Raw genomic sequence first — 18283 nt, 5'->3', positions numbered from 1 at the left:
CCCCCCAGTTGCAGAATGGAGTGATCCTCACACATGATCTTATGCTCTATATTAGAACTTATGCTCTAATAAATGTGTTAGTCTCTAAGGTGCCACAAGTACTCCTTTTCTTTTTGCGAATACAGACTAACACGGCTGCTACTCTGAAACCTGTCACACATGATCCTGACCCCCCCCCCCCGCCAGTTGCAGAATGGAGTGATCCTGACACCACCACCACCCCGGCCAGCTGCAGAATGGAGCGATCCTGACCAAACGCCCCCCCAGTTGCAGAATGGAGTGATCCTCACACATGATCTTATGCTCTATATTAGAGCTTATGCTCTAATAAATTTGCTAGTCTCTAAGGTGCCACAAGTACTCCTTTTCTTTTTGCGAATACAGACTAACACGGCTGCTACTCTGAAACCTGTCACACATGATCCTGACCCCCCCCCCGCCAGCTGCAGAATGGAGCGATCCTGACCCACCCCCATGTCCAGAATAAGTTCGCCCTGAAGTGGCGCTAGAACGGACAGTCCAAGTCTTCGCAAAAAGAAAAGCAGTACTTGTAGCACCTTAGAGACTAACAAATTTATTAGAGCATAAGCTTTCGTGAGCTACAGCTAATAAATTTGTTAGTCCAAGTCTTGAAATTAGTTAGCCTCCCCTCCCCTCCACTCCAGAATGGAATGGCCCCAAACTTATGCTCCCCCTCCCCCTGGAATGGAATCACCCAGAACGCCCAGCCGGTCTGCGCTGACCCCGCACACCCCTAAGGCGACGCTGGCCGCGGCCCGGGGGGGCAGGGACGGAAACGTTCTGTCGTCACTTCCCCCCGAGTCCTGCAGCCAATGGGGAAGCCGCACTCCGCGGAGGTGGGTTGGCGCCAAATGCGAAGGGAGCGGGGCGCGCGGGGGCCCAGCCCGGGCCGCGCGGCTGGGACAGGTGAGGGGGCAGCGGGGCCGGGGCCGGGGAAGGGTCCGGCGCTAACACAGGCACGGTCGGTGGCCGCGGCTCCGGCCGGCCGGGGCCCCCTCGAGCCTGCTCCTCCGCCTCGCCCTAGCTGGCTCGGAGGGCCCCTGGGGGAGCGGGAGGCTACCCCTGGAAACGGCCCCAGGCCTGTCTCTTGAGGGCCAGAGCCGTGCAATGCCCCAGCACCTTGGCGGTGGCCCCCACCTGGCCTACGGGGAGAGGCGCTCAGGGAGCAGGCCGCGGCAGGAGCCCCACCTCAGAGCCGCCGAATGGGGCGGGGACGTGTCCGGCCGCTCTGGAGGAGAAGGCCACAAAGCTTCCGCCTAACTGCAACAGCGCGTCCCCAGAGGCTCTGCTGTGGCTGCCCTGAAGGATCCCAAAGCCCCGAGTCTCACAAGGCTCCAAAGCCCCCAGTCTCACAAGAATGGCTTCAGTGGCTGCTAGGCTGACAGGATCCTTGGGGTGAAACATGGCAGCGGTTTGCCAGCGCGCGTCACCACAGAACAGCAGTTTAGGGCAACATGTCAGACTCAAAAAGAAAAGGAGGACTTGTGGCACCTTAGAGACCAACAAATTTATTTGAGCATAAGCTTTCGTGAGCTACAGCTCACTTCATCATCAGGAATGCATCCGATGAAGTGAGCTGTAGCTCACAAAAGCTTATGCTCAAATAAATGTGTTAGTCTCTAAGGTGCCACAATTACTCTTTTCTTTCTGCGAATACAGACTGACACGGCTGCTACTCTGAAACCTGTCAGACTCGGAATCCAATGGCATTTCGCTGACCCTGCAGAATGCGATTTGCCCTCCTTTCTGCAAAATACCACGCGGTGGCCCTCTTTGTTATCTGGCTCAGTTCATGTTCAAACTTTTGATAGTCTTTTAAGATAGACAAGTCCTCAAACATCACAAAAAGAAAAGGAAGACTTGTGGCACCTTGGAGACTAACAAATTTATTTGAGCATAAGCTACAGCTCACTTCATCGGATGCTGTAGCTCACGAAAGCTTATGCTCAAATAAATTCGTTAGTCTCTAAGGTGCCACAAGTCCTCCTTTGCTTTTTACAGATACAGACTAACACGGCTGCTACTCTGAAATCAAACATCACAGGAATTTTCTGTTAATCTACCTGAATTTTCAGTAATCGTAGCATTTGCTCGCTCTCCCACTAGCATTTGCTGCATAACCCTAACTTTGAGAGATATTATTATGCATGCTGTTCCAAGTCCTCTTGAGTATGCCACTCTGAACGGTCCATAATATTCTGGTGTGATGACAGTTGCACTTTTGTATTCTGGTACCCTCTTGATTCAGCCACTACCAATAATGGTTTAAGACTGACTGATAAGGGTTTCCGTTTTTTAATCTAGTTCATATTAATTCATGTTCTCAGGTTTAAGCTGCACCATTACTTGAGCCAATTGGTGGTGATGACATTTCCACATAAGAGGTGCTACAGTACCTGAATCATAGAATCATAGAATCATAGAATATCAGGGTTGGAAGGGACCCCAGAAGGTCATCTAGTCCAACCCCCTGCTCAAAGCAGGACCAAGTCCCAGTTAAATCATCCCAGCCAGGGCTTTGTCAAGCCTGACCTTAAAAACCTCTAAGGAAGGAGATTCTACCACCTCCCTAGGTAACGCATTCCAGTGTTTCACCACCCTCTTAGTGAAAAAGTTTTTCCTAATATCCAATCTAAACCTCCCCCATTGCAACTTGAGACCATTACTCCTGGTTCTGTCATCTGCTACCATTGAGAACAGTCTAGAGCCATCCTCTTTGAAACCCCCTTTCAGGTAGTTGAAAGCAGCTATCAAATCCCCCCTCATTCTTCTCTTCTGCAGACTAAACAATCCCAGCTCCCTCAGCCTCTCCTCGTAAGTCATGTGCTCTAGACCCCTAATCATTTTTGTTGCCCTTCGCTGTACTCTTTCCAATTTATCCACATCCTTCTTGTAGTGTGGGGCCCAAAACTGGACACAGTACTCCAGATGAGGCCTCACCAGTGTCGAATAGAGGGGAACGATCACGTCCCTCGATCTGCTCGCTATGCCCCTACTTATACATCCCAAAATGCCATTGGCCTTCTTGGCAACAAGGGCACACTGCTGACTCATATCCAGCTTCTCGTCCACTGTCACCCCTAGGTCCTTTTCCGCAGAACTGCTGCCGAGCCATTCGGTCCCTAGTCTGTAGCGGTGCATTGGATTCTTCCATCCTAAGTGCAGGACCCTGCACTTATCCTTATTGAACCTCATTAGATTTCTTTTGGCCCAATCTTCCAATTTGTCTAGGTCCTTCTGTATCCTATCCCTCCCCTCCAGCGTATCTACCACTCCTCCCAGTTTAGTATCATCCGCAAATTTGCTGAGAGTGCAATCCACACCATCCTCCAGATCATTTATGAAGATATTGAACAAAACGGGCCCCAGGACCAACCCCTGGGGCACTCCACTTGACACCGGCTGCCAACTAGACATGGAGCCATTGATCACTACCCGTTGAGCCCGACAATCTAGCCAGCTTTCTACCCACCTTATAGTGCATTCATCCAGCCCATACTTCCTTAACTTGCTGACAAGAATGCTGTGGGAGACCGTGTCAAAAGCTTTGCTAAAGTCAAGAAACAATACATCCACTGCTTTCCCTTCATCCACAGAACCAGTAATCTCATCATAAAAGGCGATTAGATTAGTCAGGCATGACCTTCCCTTGGTGAATCCATGCTGACTGTTCCTGATCACTTTCCTCTCCTCTAAGTGCTTCAGGATTGATTCTTTGAGGACCTGCTCCATGATTTTTCCAGGGACTGAGGTGAGGCTGACCGGCCTGTAGTTCCCAGGATCCTCCTTCTTCCCTTTTTTTAAAGATGGGCACTACATTAGCCTTTTTCCAGTCATCCGGGACTTCCCCCGTTCGCCACGAGTTTTCAAATAGAGAATAGAGAAGCTGATCTCGGGAGGAGGCATTAAATGGGTCCTTCTGCTTATGCCTTTCTAAATGAGATTAAAAATCCACATATCTTTAAATAAAATAAAAAGCCTGGATAACCTAAAGCTTCTCTTACACCCTATAGTGATTGATACTTTTACAGATAAATGTCCAAACCATTTCAGCTTGGCATAATGATAACTTTGCTTTATTGGTCACTCACAAGTAATGTCTTGAATCAGAAATGTGCTGTGTAATCATCATGAAAGATTCTGTAGCACTTTACAATTTAACAAACTTAAATGTCCTTTTGTTCACAGAGCTCTGCTTACTTTTAAATTAGCCTACTGTGTATGTCTCTTATATGGTCTTATTTTACTTTAACTCTTAACCTTTCCTGTTGTTATGATTGATAGGATGAATTTTTTGGTCTTATTAGGGAAGCAATGTATATACTGTAATCTGTCAAAGATTGTTAGCACCCTTACTGACCATATTTACACTTGTAATCCTCAATGCCCAGTATATCACTCTTCCACAAAAATAGCCTGCAGGTGGCAAAATTTCAAAAAGCCGCCTTAGTTTGAACCCATAGGAGAGTTTGTGTAGCCAGTGATATTCTTAATGTAATACCTTAAATCGTTTGTGGGTTGTTGTTTTTTTTTTGGTTTTTTTTGGATAGCATGGCTGATCTTCCACAGAACAACCTCCAGAAGCAGCTAGAGCTTCATTCAGCAAAAGGAACTCACAATAAACTAGCTCTTCCAAAACATAAAGCTGCGTAAGTATCGGTCTAGCTTGCTGCTCATCATCAAAAGTAACAAAGAAAAGTTGTTAACTTTTGTCAGTTTGGATTCTGGTCTTTTTTTTTTTTCTTTACAATTTCTCTGCTGAAAGTTGATGCAGAAAATTAAAAAGAGGGCCTGCTTCTGGGTTTTTTAAAAAAAATTCTTCTGTGTCTCCTAAGTAGAAGGGATTGTGTGGGCTTCCATGGAGTGGCCAAGATAGGCTTCTTGTTTAATTGGCCTGGAAAAACTACGCTCACTACAATCAAACTAAAATATAATTTTCTTACTAACTGCATGGAATCCAGAGCACTACATGACATGCTGCTTTATGCTACTGAGTATCAAAGTATGAAATATGTTTTTATCAATATTGAAGTAAACTTCTTAATATCTGAGTGATGTTCAAAGCAAAAGTCATGCTACTTAAGGTCAAATGACCTGATTTTCAGAGGTTCTGTTAGCACCCACAACTTCCATTCTAGTCGGAGGGAGCCTTGTGTGCGCAGCACATTGGAACACTTGGTTAAAATGACTTAAGATGCATAATTATGGACATAAATCCTAATCTATGGCATTTAGAGTGCTTTATCCACATAAAATAAATACTATAATCCATTAAAAGCCAGAATGCCTATGTGTGAGACTGAAATATAGAATTCAGAAAAAATACTAACATTCTACACTACCAATAGCTTGTCAGTTATGTTAAATGCACACTTTTGATATTTGATATTTGGTCTGTGTGAAGTGATTTTTGATGTTGATGAAATGTAGCTTTATTTTTGTTTTTCCAAAAATAAGTAAATTTTACAATGTTAAAAACTCTGAAAAAATGCATTTTATTTTGCAGAGGTTTCACTTTCAAAAAGAAAAGTGCTCCAGGTAATGCTGTATCCATAAACTGTTTCAGTGTAACAAAGAGCTCTGCATTGAAGGAGAAGGACGTTAATACTTTCCAGACTAAATCTGTTGCATCTTTTCCCACATCAAAGGATAAGCAGATAAAAATCAATGACCTCTTTGAGAAGACATCCAAACAGCACGAAATACAACAACTTTGTCCAAACTGGATATCGTTAAATTCTTTTGAATATTCCCAGCAAGTTTCAAATGATTTACCTCCTAGGAAGGAAGAGAATGTAAGCAAGAAACCAGGTGATTCTGCTTCCCAGAAAGTAGACCACAATTGTTCAGATGATTCCATTATTACTATAGAAGATGACTGGGATGACATAGATGACTTTGATATATCTGGAAAACAAAACTCAAAACCGTTGGTTTTGTCCCCCAAAAATCCAATTGTAAAACCCAGCAAGACACTTCAGATATCCAATTCCTGTACAGTTAGATTATCTAAGGCATCCAGGACTGTGAACAGTGAGCAACTACTGTCAAAATGTTGTCTTTCTGAGAACGATGAAAAATCACTGAATGACAAACAGCCAGCTCAATCAAACAGATCTTTGATTTGTCTTGATGTTTCAGATCCCAAAGATTGTAAAAGACTTTTAGGTGAAGATCTTAAAGAGAAAAAGTTGTCTACAGAAACTATTCTGAGTGACAAAAAAGAAGAAACTCATACAGGTAATACATTAAAAGAATGTATTTTATATGTAATATTTCAAATAAAATTGGCATAATGTCATAGTAAACTTAAAGGACTATTTTCAGGTCTACACACTAAGGGTCTGATTCTCAGAAGTGCCTAGCCCTCACCACTCTAACTAAAGTCAAATCAGGGAGCTGAAACTCAGGGTCTAAGTGTGTAGCATATGGATTTTGTTGTAGAAAGTGCCATCGCTGATGTTTAGAACATCTGTTTGACAATGAACTTTCACTCCTGGGGAAAAGCCAGTAAGCCCTATAATGTACTGTTGGAGAAGGGAGATCTCCTGGAGTAGCATTCAGGAGAAAATGAGGCGCTGGCAGATGCTGCAGTGAAATTAGACTCCCAGTTTTAATTCATTGCAAGTGCTTTCACTTTCCATTTATAGTTGAGTGTGACTATGAGAAATATTGAGTAATAGAAATTAATCTGTATCACAGCATTTTAATCCATTACATTTAAAAAGTGCATGAAATGGGGGGTTTACTATCAGTTAACTTTGAGCTGTTTCCCGCTTAGCTGCTCATTGTTTGCTTTAGCCTCTAAATAAATTTGTTAGTCTCTAAGGTGCCATAAGTACTCCTTTTCTTTTTGTGCTTAATGTTTCTTGATTGTTACATAGGGTAGATTCTTATTCTTCATTTTCCTTATGGAAAGGAATAGGTACTTTATCCTTAGACTGTAATATCTTAATGGCATAGTGAATAACGAACACCACCTCAGCAGTCAGGATGTGATTTCTCACATTTCTGAAGAATCCATATTTTGCTAAAGATACCTCATTTAATTCTCACAATAGGGAGGGCAAGTAATTAGAGTAGATATTAGGTCTTGTCTAAACACACATTGTGCTGCTTTAAAATGGTACATGTCCCCCCACCCCCTTCGCTTGCCACTCTCCCTCCACCCCCCAAGTATTGATGCAGTTATATCAGAATAAAGATGCTTTATACTGGTATAACTATTCTCATACAAGAAGGGAAATAGACTTTACCAGTATATGGTATCTTTATGCTAGTATAATTGTGTCTACACTAAGGGTTGTATTGGTATGACTCTCTCATTTAAAAAAAATTGCACGCCTAACAAGAAATAGTTATACCAGTGCAAAAAAAGTGCATGGATCGGGCCTTAGAGCAGAAACATCTTCCATATACCAGAGGTTCCCAAACATTTTTTTTTTTTTGGCTGAACCCCCATTTGGAGATTCATGTCCTATGTGTGCACACCCTTTTTCTAAGGGGAGAGGGGTGCCCGGAATTTCCTGGAGGAGTGACGGGGGGGAGAAACTCACCATATGGCAGTTGAGGAAGCCGCCTGGTCCCTGCAATGGTCATTTGGTCTCAGCTGCCTGGACTCCATTCCTTGTCTGTCAGGAGTGGAGCAGACAGCTGCACTCCTTGAGTACTGGCCCCCTGCTGAACAGAGTTTCTTGCTGACCCCCTGCCCTTGAGCACAGCTCCATCAGCTTCCCCTTCACAGGCTCTTTCCAGCAGAGGACAGGGTTCTGTGCCCTGGAATTGTGTTGAAGGGTTGGGGTCAGCAGGGGGCTCTGACTGGCCGGGAAGGGTCAGTAGTTCAGCTTTCTGCTCCCTGCTCACATAGTCCCTGGTGCTATCCCAGTAGAGGAAGGTAACTGTCCATTGGTGGCTGTTGCAGCTGTGACAGTGGAGCAGCAAGAAAGACAGGGAGCCTGGTCCTGACAGCTGAGACCATCTGTATAGAGCCCCATCTACTTCCATTTTGTACAGAGTCCCCTGCTGACTCCAGACCTCCAGTGCACCCCTGTCAAGTCTTTGTACCCCTCGATAACCTCTTTGGGTGCCCCACAGTTTGGGAACTTCTGCCTTACACTATAAATGAGGGAAGAATACATAAACTGTAAAAATCTATAATACCTAATCCATGTTATGGAGATGGCTTCTGTTTATAAGGTTAGTTTTTTAGTTCAGCTATAGAAGCTGTAACTACTCAGTAATGTTTTGAAGTTTCAGCCTTTGAAAAGACACTTGTACTAAATAAGAAAAATCTGCAAGATGTACTTTATAGAAGTTGTGTTTGAAGAAACACCATTTTTGTCCTTTGTAATGCCCCAGTTTTCTAAGCCACTTATTTAAAATTATTTTGGAGGGATTTGCTTTTTATGCAAAAGAACATTGTTGTGGGAATAGAGTCCGTATCATTTATTAAAGTTGAGAAATAATAAACTCCATTTGAAATATATAGAATTCTAGGTAGTAAAGCTTCATTGTTCTTTTTTTCAGTTGCGTCTTTAGTTATTTCCAAAATGAAGAAAAGGTTATAATCTTGCCCAACATCTCTCTTCTATTTCAGCTCTCAGTAAAAAACAGTATAATGGCAAACAAAAGCTAAATGAGGGTGAGAAGAATAGCCATTCGTCGAAGGAACTGGCTAAAGGATGGGATGAGACTCCTGCTTACACTGGAATAGAGGAGGATGATTACCTAGATTTCATTCCACCCTCTCCAGAGGAAGAAGTGCTTTCTTCCTCATCTATAAAAAACATTAGGTAAAACAAAATTCACTATAGCAAATGTTTATCACTAGGATGGTTTAAACAGGTTAAAAAAGGATGCTAGTCCTAAAATCTCCACTTGTTAAAATGTTACTGGCTGAATTGACTGGGTGAATGAATAGACCTGAGACCTTGTTTCTTGAATGAATGGCAGTGTAGCAATTGGCAATAACGAATGTCATGAAATGCAGTCTTCTGCTATACTTGGACGGTGTTAGCTTCACAGGAAGCACCATTTCCATCCTAGCCAAGCCTGTATCAAGGGCCTAATTGGGTTGTGAATTGGGTGGGTGGAAGATGGACTTACTCAATTATTTTCTTGGGGTTCACTCGTTTTTGAGAGTTAAGTAGTTTTGTATAATATACATAGTGCATAAAACTGTTATCCTAAGCATGCAAATTAATTTCTCCTCCTATGAAAATAATTTTATTTACTGATATGTGTTTTAATGACTTTTCATTTTAATATTAGTAATATTTTCAAAGAACCTGCTGTAGATGGAAAATTAATGATTGATAACAATCTGTCAAAACCTGGGAAAATCATCACAAAGCAGCCTACCAGTGGGACCAGTATAGAGCATGCAGGTATAAGAAACATTTCAGCTGAAACATCTATGCATTAAATGTCTCTTGAAGGGTGTGCAATTCCTTTTGTTCTCATGTTCTTCATCTGCTGTGCTACAGGAATGAGCATTTGCTAGTGATTAAAGCACAGGACTGGGAGGCAAGAGATTTGGAGTTCCGTTCCTGATTCTACCATTTACTTGCTATGTAACCTTGGGCACATCACTTAGTCAGAATCACTGGACTTTTTTGAGGCCATCTGTTCCTGGGTGCCCTGCCAGGAATATCGTGGGCCTGATTTTCTGAAGTGATGAGCACTCACGAGGTGTCAAACTGAGTTCCCAAAGTGATCGCTCTAGAAAATGTTTCCTCTTCATTTTTACTGCTTGTTCCCCCCCCCCCCCCATTTTTTTTAACTGTGGAGATGATACTCATTTTATAAGGAGCGTTGAGCTAAATTAACATTTGTAAAGAATTTTGCAATTCTTGTATTGAAGGTAAGGTTTTACCATTGGTGCAACATTAAGACTGCAAATTTAAACGGACAGTCCAGGCATATAACAAGTTATGGCTCAGAGTAATATAAACTCTCCCAGGCTTTACATATTTCATAGATGAAGTTACACATTCAACATTACTAAAAACATATGTGCAATGTGGGTTAGTTAACGGTACTATTCTGGAAGCCAGACTCTCGGAGACAGAGCGTGATCTTTTTTTTTTTTGTGCACCATCAACAAAACTGTTTGCCAACTTTCAATTTAAGGACCAAATTGTGCCCTGGGTTCCACCTGTGCAACTGCATTAAAAACCAGTTCCACGGGTGTGACTGAGGATGGAATTTGGCTTTCAGAATCTTATTTCTAGTGGCAATTTACAACATAGTGTCAGGACCCAAGATCAGTATGCAGAGCTGGCAAATTTGATCTGGAAGTCAATGAGACAATAAACATAGACTGTTATAATGATTTTTGGTCACTTTCCAGAGTAGAACTGCAATTAAATGTTTTATTAAGGTACATTTTTGCATTTAGTTTTTCAGTGAGAACACTACGTGATATCTAAAACATGTAATAAACTACTTTATACATAGTCAAGCCCAGCTATGACGATATACAGTTGTACAAGTGCCTGAGGCGCAAAAAAAAAAGTGTATGTGTACATATAGCTTAAAACTTAATGTTGCATTCATAGGAATAGTCTTTTGATTGCTAATAATTACATAACTTTAAAATATACCAAATAAGCAGTTTAAACTTTTATACATATTACATTTTTCTTAGTCATTTGGGGAAAATATTGACATCATATAATTAAAACTTTATTAAATGTATACTATATTACTTTGCAGATGAATTCTTAAGTTTGGAACAGCATCTCTTCAGTGTGATGGAGGACATCTGTAAACTAGTAGATTCTATCCCAATACATGAACTTAAGTCTTTGTCTTGTGGGAATGACCTTCTTCAGCAGAGAATTCTAAGGTGTGTTTTAATTAGGAGTCTTTAGTACCACTTCTACATTTTTGTGTGCAACAGCATCTTGATTGTATGTTTCAGAGTAGCAGCCGTGTTAATCTGTATTCGCAAAAAGAAAAGGAGTACTTGTGGCACCTTAGAGACTAACAAATTTATTTGAGCATAAGCTTTCGTGAGCTACAGCTCACTTCTGAAGTGAGCTGTAGCTCACGAAAGCTTATGCTCAAATAAATTTGTTAGTCTCTAAGGTGCCACAAGTACTCCTTTACTTTTTGATTGTATGTGTTTTTTATCAGACTGGTAAGGTGGCAGCTAATATTTTTAAACAAGTTAGTATTCCTGAGTAAATAAAATGATCTTTTCAATGGTGTAGAAGTGTTAACTCTTTTTGGATAGAATAATCAGGGATCTGTAAGAACAGAAACTGCCAGACTGAATCAAATATGAGGTCCAGCTAGTCCATTATCCTTTCTCTGACAGCAGAGGAAGACTCCCTGTGGTAGGCAGAAATGGGATAATCTGCCCTCTGCATTAGGTCTAACCCTGGTTTCTAATAGTTAGAGATTGCCGTAAATCCTGAAGCATGAGGTTTAGTATTCCCGCCAACATTTTTGTTAGGATTAACAATTATGACTCTGGATATACTAGTTTTTCCTATAATTATCTGTCTAATCCCATTTTTAATCTTGTTGTGGCAATGGTTCTATAGTCTAATTATGCACTGTGTGAAAAGTATTCATTTTATTGGTTTGAAGTTCCCAGTTTTTTTTCTTGTGTTATGAGACAGGAGAATACAAGCTCCCAATCTACCTTTTCTACACCGTTCATTATTTTATATACTTTTATCATGTCCCTTCTTATTGTCCTTTCTAAAGTAAACAATCCCAATCGTTTAAGTCTTTAAGAAATAGATATGGAAAATAATATAGCTCAAGCATATTTTTATTTTCTTCAAATTGAGGCCCATAATTATTAAAATTATTTCCCCCTCTAACTGTGTTCAAGGATTATCAATTTATAACATTACTTCAGTGGCATGCTGGTAGCAAAACCAAGGATTTAAATTTTAATTATTTTACTTTTTAATTGAAAGTTTTTTTTATTTTTATTTATCGTTTCTTAGTAATTGAGATTTATAACAAAAGGCAAGTTTAAAAAATTATAAAAATAAAATATCAACAGTTTTTCTTCCATTAAAAAGTTTTTCCTTTTTCTTAAGATATCTGATAACTACTCAGATCTCAAAACTGTATCTTTAATCTCAGAATCTCCAGGGTGCAGGTATAGCAAACGCTTATGCATGTTTAACTTTAAGCATATTTGTAGTCCCTTGACTTCAAGGGGGTTAAACAAGTAAAATTAAACATATATTTGCAGAATTGGGACCTAAGTTAGTCAACTAACTCAATCTGATAAAGGTCTGTTGGGTCAGTGTCAGAATGATTAAGAATATTCACAGAACTGTCTTCTATTTTGAGAATCAAGAAAAGCTGTCTATATAATTTACAGTAAGAAAAAAATATAAATGGAATGCTTTTGGTCTTTAACTTAATACTGTCAGGAAACAAAACAAAATAGTAACAAATTCTGTCTTAAGCAGGTATAAGTTTTTACATCTGGAAAAAGTGATTTCTAAAAATCCAGAGATTATATAATTTGTTATATCTAACTACCACTCGCCCTCCCCTCGCCCTCCACCCCCCCAATGGTACTGTTACATTTGCTCTTACCTGGTTTGGATTTAATAACATCTGTCTCTGTTCAGCCATTGTTACAAATTTCAAACCCAGGAGTCTAATTCAGCAAGATACTTGACAGATTTTTTTTGTTTTTTACCCTCTGCCAAGCAATGTAGAATTGCAGAGTAACTTAGAAGTGAGAGAGATTGTGCAAATAAGAACTTGTTTTCATTTCATCCTCTCTCTGACCAGTAATCCTGACTGTCTAGGATTCATGTGGTGGTTCCTGAAGCCAGCCATTGCACTCTCTTCTTTTTGTACAGTTAGTTTTACAAATCAGGAAACATTCCATAGAGCAAAATATGGATATGGAAGCTCCTATTAGGCCCTTTAACAAATCAAAGCTGCACTTAAAGCTTCTTCAAAGCTGCTTCACTTGTCTGGACCGTTTTTTGGTTTTGTCCTTGGCTGTTGGAGAATAGGAAATTTCCTAGCTTGTAAAAAGGTGAAAAGGTTCTCAAACATTTTTTTGCTAAGTCCCACTTCAGAGATTCATGTTCCATGCACATACCCCCTCTTTTCAATGGGGTTATGGGAGAGGAGTACCCTGTAACCATGGGGGACAGGTGGGGTGCTGAAAGGCTGGAGTCAGGAGAAGGCTTCTGTTCCCTTCAGCAGTCAGGCAGTCTTGGCTGTGGGACCCAGCTCCCTGTCTGTGCCATTCCTCACCTGTGCAGGGGAGGTGAACAGGGCAGCACTGAAGGGCCCTGGGATCACGGGGGGAATGGAGAGATGCACCATGTGAGTACTGGCCCCCTGCTGGACAGGGCATCCTTCTGACTCTAGCCCTTGTGTGCGACCCTGTATGCTTTTCCTGTGCAGGATCTGTGTGGCAGGCCAAGTAGATGGGGCTCTGTACCCTGGAGCTGCACTGAAGGGTCAAGAGGGAGCTTTGTCTGACAGTGGTGTCAGTACTCCTGGGGTGTAGCCTTCCATTCCCTGCTTGCAGAGTCTCTGCCAACCTCCCCAGCAGAAATGCGTAACTGCTTGTTGGTGGCTGCTACTGCTGTAGCAATGTGGTAGTGAGGTGGGCAGGGACCCTGGTCCTGGCAGCTGCAACCACCTGCACAGAGCCCTGTCTGCTTCTCCTGCTAGACAGAGCCCCCTCCTGACTCCAGCCTTTCAGCATGGGCACCATCAGGTCTTCGTGCCCCTTGGTAACCTTATTGCTTTCCCACAGGAATCAGCATAGTTTGGGAACGTCTGCTCTACAATTTTTAAACACCAGAATTCTGGCACTGTTGTTTTAAACTAACTCACTTTATTTGTATATTTTAAGGAAGACGTATTTTTTCCTGTGGTGGCAGAAGACAAAAGACAATATTTGAGAGTGTTGTAGAATTTATGATGTCTTATTACTCTTGTGTTTTGTTTTTCTTTTCAGGAGAGAACTGTTAGCTAATCATATTGATGCAAATGCAAACAAAAGTGACTTAGGTATGCACTTTGCCTCAAACTGGAAATCCCATTCTGGGCATGTTACCTCTATGGAAGAAAGCATTCCTGTTCAGTCAGGTCAAAAGTATAGCTTAAACTCTGAAGGAAACTCATTCAAATTTACAAAAGTTCCCTCTAAACTTTCTGCTGCTGTTGAATGTCAAGGAAACCTTAATATGAGCACCTTCTCTACAACAAAACTTCAAACCATAGATACCTCAGGCACATCAAATTTTTTGCAGTGTGCTGCCCTGGATACCAGCATCACAAAAAATGCAGGACTTTCTTTTTCGAAGATGGATGTCAAAGAAAGAACATCATTCAGCTTTCACTCTGAGAGATCCTCTTTCTACAGTAGCTGGTGTGAAAAACCAAGGATGGAAAAGGATGGAAGCTGCCTCTTTTCAGAAATGCCTGTAACAAGCACTACTTTGAAAGTTGAAGATAAAAATTCTACTAGTATTAATAACATAGGAGGAGATGACAATTTAGGAGCAAGGGACATAGACTTTGATCTTGATAATTTTGTTCTTGATGATGATTTTGATGAGGGGTGGGATAATCCACTGTATGTTTCAGCAAATGAAAAGACATCTACACCACTATCCCAACCTATCAGGGAAGGTCAATCTGCAAAATCATTATTGAAGTCATTTTCGACAGTCAAGGAAACTAGCCCTATGTCTAATCTTGTTGTTTCAAAACCAAACATCTTGGTGTCAGCCAAGAACTGGTCAGGTAAATTATACTAATTCTGATTAATTTATCATAGCAAAAATTATATGCTAAAAAGTATTGTGAAGGGTAAATTTAAGTAATTTATGATAGACTAAGTATATTTTGTTGTGGAAATTTCTACTAATTGCAATGTCACAATTTCTAGGTAACATGCTCTTTCGTCTAATCAAATCACACTTCACAGCAATGTGTATTTGCAGGGCAGGTTTCTGACTTTTAGCAGCTTCAGCTTTGCAAAATTTGAAACAAATGTATTATAGTAACAATCCTGCAAGCATTAGAACTAGGGAGATGACTTGGAATTAACTTTGTTATATTGTACAAGAGAGCATATTTGCATATATATCACTTCTTAAAACAAATCTAATTCTTCTGGTAGGATATAGGTCAGACTATCTGTCCCTTTGTTCGCAGGTGCTATAATGGCTTTCAGCCTTCTTTTTGCCTCTTGAATTCTAGTCTGTGGTGTAATTTAGAGCAGCTTTGAAGTTATGCTAAATATGCTAAATTGCACAAGCCTTTATGTAATGGGACCCTTCCAGACTGTTATACCAACTGGAGCTCAGTATGTTTTGGGCACACCTTTTCCTGAGGCACCATGCTTAAAGATATGGGGTGTAGTGGAGCCATTCTGTTCGCTCTATGCCACCTGGCAAGCCCCCTTATGTTGCGAACACTCCTCAAGGACTGCTTCCTTTCTTTTATAGCTCCTTTGTGATACAAGAACACTGAGGGCTGTAGCGTTCTGCAGAAGTTGACTTACTGTTCTTTATGTGGAAGAATTTAAATTAAACAGGTTTTTGTCTGTAGTCTACAAACTCATCCAAATTATTGGACCATCGTCATGGGAGAATAATTTTTAAAACATAACCAACCTTGACCAGGCTTATCTAAAAAGAGGAATTCATTGTTGCCTAATCTGGCAGTTTGCATCCTTCTGTGCTGTGCTATCTACTTACTAAATCCTGTTCCGCTGAACACCACAAATGTATGCAATTTGGAAAAAGGTGTCTAACAGAATAAGGTTATGCATTTCATATAATGGGCCACTGATATAGTGCTTTTCATTCATTGAAATCCATTCATTGAAACAGTACACAAATGTGGATGTAAGTGCTACAGAGTGCATGCATGCATTTTTCTTTAGATAATTCATGTTTTTATAGTAAGGAACAGTTATGTGGTGATTTAATCATCTGCGTTACACTTAAAGCAAAACAGTTTTTGTTTTATATTGTAAAACATGTTCAGTGGAACCTGAAGTCAACCTTGAAATTAGCTGAACTTTTAGGTCTCTAGGTTACACAGTTCTTGTTTGACAGAAGAATCTTGATTTGTATATTAGCCACTTTTGAAATGATCTGTATTGTTTTATAAATGCAAACAGAAACATAATGAGAATTTGCTAAATTGAGCATGACTTAGAATGTTCCCTAACTTACACACACATCTCCATTTAAGTAAAATTTTATAATATGGGTGTTAATTTGTGCTGCTTTAGCAACTGCAAAAAAATTAAAGGTGTCTTCCCCCCCTCCGCCCCCCCCCAATTTGGGGCTACAGTTTTTTTGTAACACACATATCAAAATGGTTTTGTATGTGGTCATAAAATGTCTAAAAGTAAACTCTAATCCTGATGCTTTGCTCTGAGAATCACCTGGATCCTCTGCAGGGTTTGGTTCTATGTGGAGTGTAAAATAGTAAGATTTCTCTGTATCTGACTGTTTTATTGGTAACCAATTATGATGCTAATTTTAATACTTTCCTTTTCTGCTAGACCCATCGCTGAAAAAATCACCATCCGAAAATCCAGCACTAGCACGCTTCAGAGGCTTTACGTTTTCCCATTCTAAAGATATGGTGAAGATATTTCACAAAAAATTTGGTCTGCACCATTTTCGAACAAATCAGCTGGAGGCCATCAATGCTTCTCTGTTGGGTGAAGATTGTTTTATCTTAATGCCCACTGGTACGTATCTATGTACATCAGTCAACTGGAAACTGTCAGTGGTGTATGACATCTTGCACAAACTTCTGATAAACAGATCAGAAGCTATAGAGATGAATACAGATTCAGTTCCTATAGGAAGACTAACAGAATTTGTGGTAAGCTTAATAAATTCCCCACATTTGGGGAAGTGATAACACATTACTATGCTCCCAGAATCTGTTGGCTGTAGGATTCATGATATCTCACTAACCCTGGAATTTATTTAGCCTTTGTCTTTAGTATTTAAAGGGAAGGTGACTAAAGCTCTGATTTCTGTAATAATCCTCATGGTAACTCTGAGATTGTAGGTTATAGAATATCTTACAATAGTTGCATTTAAAGACTTCAGAACAGTTGAGATATGTCAATGTAATTTTAAAGTTACCTAGTGATATAACTTGCATCCCCGCTGGTAATAAGTTTTAAGAGGACAAAGACTGCAGTGAAATGAGACTTGAATGTTGAACTCTAGAATATGGTATTTTTATAAGAGTACTTCAGAAGACATAATATTAAAATTATATTTAATAAAACAAAAATCCTCACGTAAATTACAAATTTCTTTTATTCTTAAATCTGAGGAGTTTAATTTTCACTATTTAAGCTTTGTTTACTTCTGCAATTCTCTCCACTTTGACAGTTAAAATGGTTTCATTATCTGGTTCACATACGCTAATGCAATATTGTAATCACTTCACTGAATAGTGTTTTAAAAACAGTTATAATTCAAATAAATCCATAATTTAAACTCTTCTGTGGGCCTTCAATTTTATAGATATGTAATTTGACCACCTACATTTTGAGATGAACTTAACAAATTTGATTCCATCTTTTCCACCTTAAATAATCATATATTTTGCCTTGCATTTTATATAGGTGGTGGTAAAAGTCTGTGCTACCAGCTACCAGCCTGTTTATCCCCTGGCGTCACTATTGTAATTTCTCCACTGAGGTCATTGATATTAGATCAAGTTGAGAAGCTAATGACGTTGGATGTAAGTTCAAACAATTTCTTTGCACTTAAGGAACGGGATAAAGATCTGAATTGTTACTGATGAATTTTATTCTTTTTATTTGTTTTTTGTATATGAAATAGTTGCATATTTGAACAGAGAACCAGTAAGCATACATACATTGTACAAATACCTAGGAAAGGGAAAACGAGTCACATCAGCTAACTGTAAATCAGACTAATTAGAAGTAAACAGCAATTTTATCATTGACTCTGTGAATGCACACAAGAATAATTGCTAGGGCTAAACTTTCAAATATAAAGCCTAAATATAGGTTCCAAAGGCCATGTTTAGACACACAAAAAAGCAACCTGATATTTTCTGGGAAGCTAAGCACATGCAGTGCCTGTTGACTTCAGTGACAGCTCTGGCTGCTCAACATTGCTGGAAAAATGGCACACATGGCGGGAAGGCACTTAAACAAAAGCATAATCGTGGCGGTAGATTGCAAAGGATGGTTGAGAACTTAACTAGGAATTACCTGGTGGCTTTTTTACTGGTT

At 40.1% G+C, this 18283-nt stretch overlaps 1 protein-coding gene across 2 annotated transcripts in view; it reads left to right on the top strand.

Annotated features, from left to right (window-relative positions):
- The first annotated feature begins 733 nt into the window (after window positions 1-733).
- Window positions 734-18283, top strand: part of BLM (BLM RecQ like helicase) — a 49774-nt gene continuing 32224 nt past the window's right edge. The window contains exons 1-9 of one of the 2 annotated variants that reach the window (XM_038420165.2): window positions 734-857; window positions 4572-4670; window positions 5528-6261; window positions 8618-8813; window positions 9292-9407; window positions 10738-10870; window positions 13988-14778; window positions 16556-16747; window positions 17645-17763. In XM_038420165.2, the coding sequence (XP_038276093.1) occupies window positions 4573-4670; window positions 5528-6261; window positions 8618-8813; window positions 9292-9407; window positions 10738-10870; window positions 13988-14778; window positions 16556-16747; window positions 17645-17763 (2379 nt within the window). In that variant the 5' untranslated portion in view covers window positions 734-857; window position 4572. Of the gene's footprint in view, window positions 928-4571; window positions 4671-5527; window positions 6262-8617; window positions 8814-9291; window positions 9408-10737; window positions 10871-13987; window positions 14779-16555; window positions 16748-17644; window positions 17764-18283 lie in introns of both variants that reach the window. The other variant, XM_038420166.2, reaches the window with a different exon arrangement.

This window comes from Dermochelys coriacea, chromosome 10 (assembly GCF_009764565.3).
Source record: "Dermochelys coriacea isolate rDerCor1 chromosome 10, rDerCor1.pri.v4, whole genome shotgun sequence".
Classification (NCBI taxonomy): Eukaryota; Metazoa; Chordata; order Testudines; family Dermochelyidae; genus Dermochelys; species Dermochelys coriacea.
Note: the sequence above shows the minus strand (reverse complement) of the source record. Positions and strands in the feature narration are given on the sequence as shown.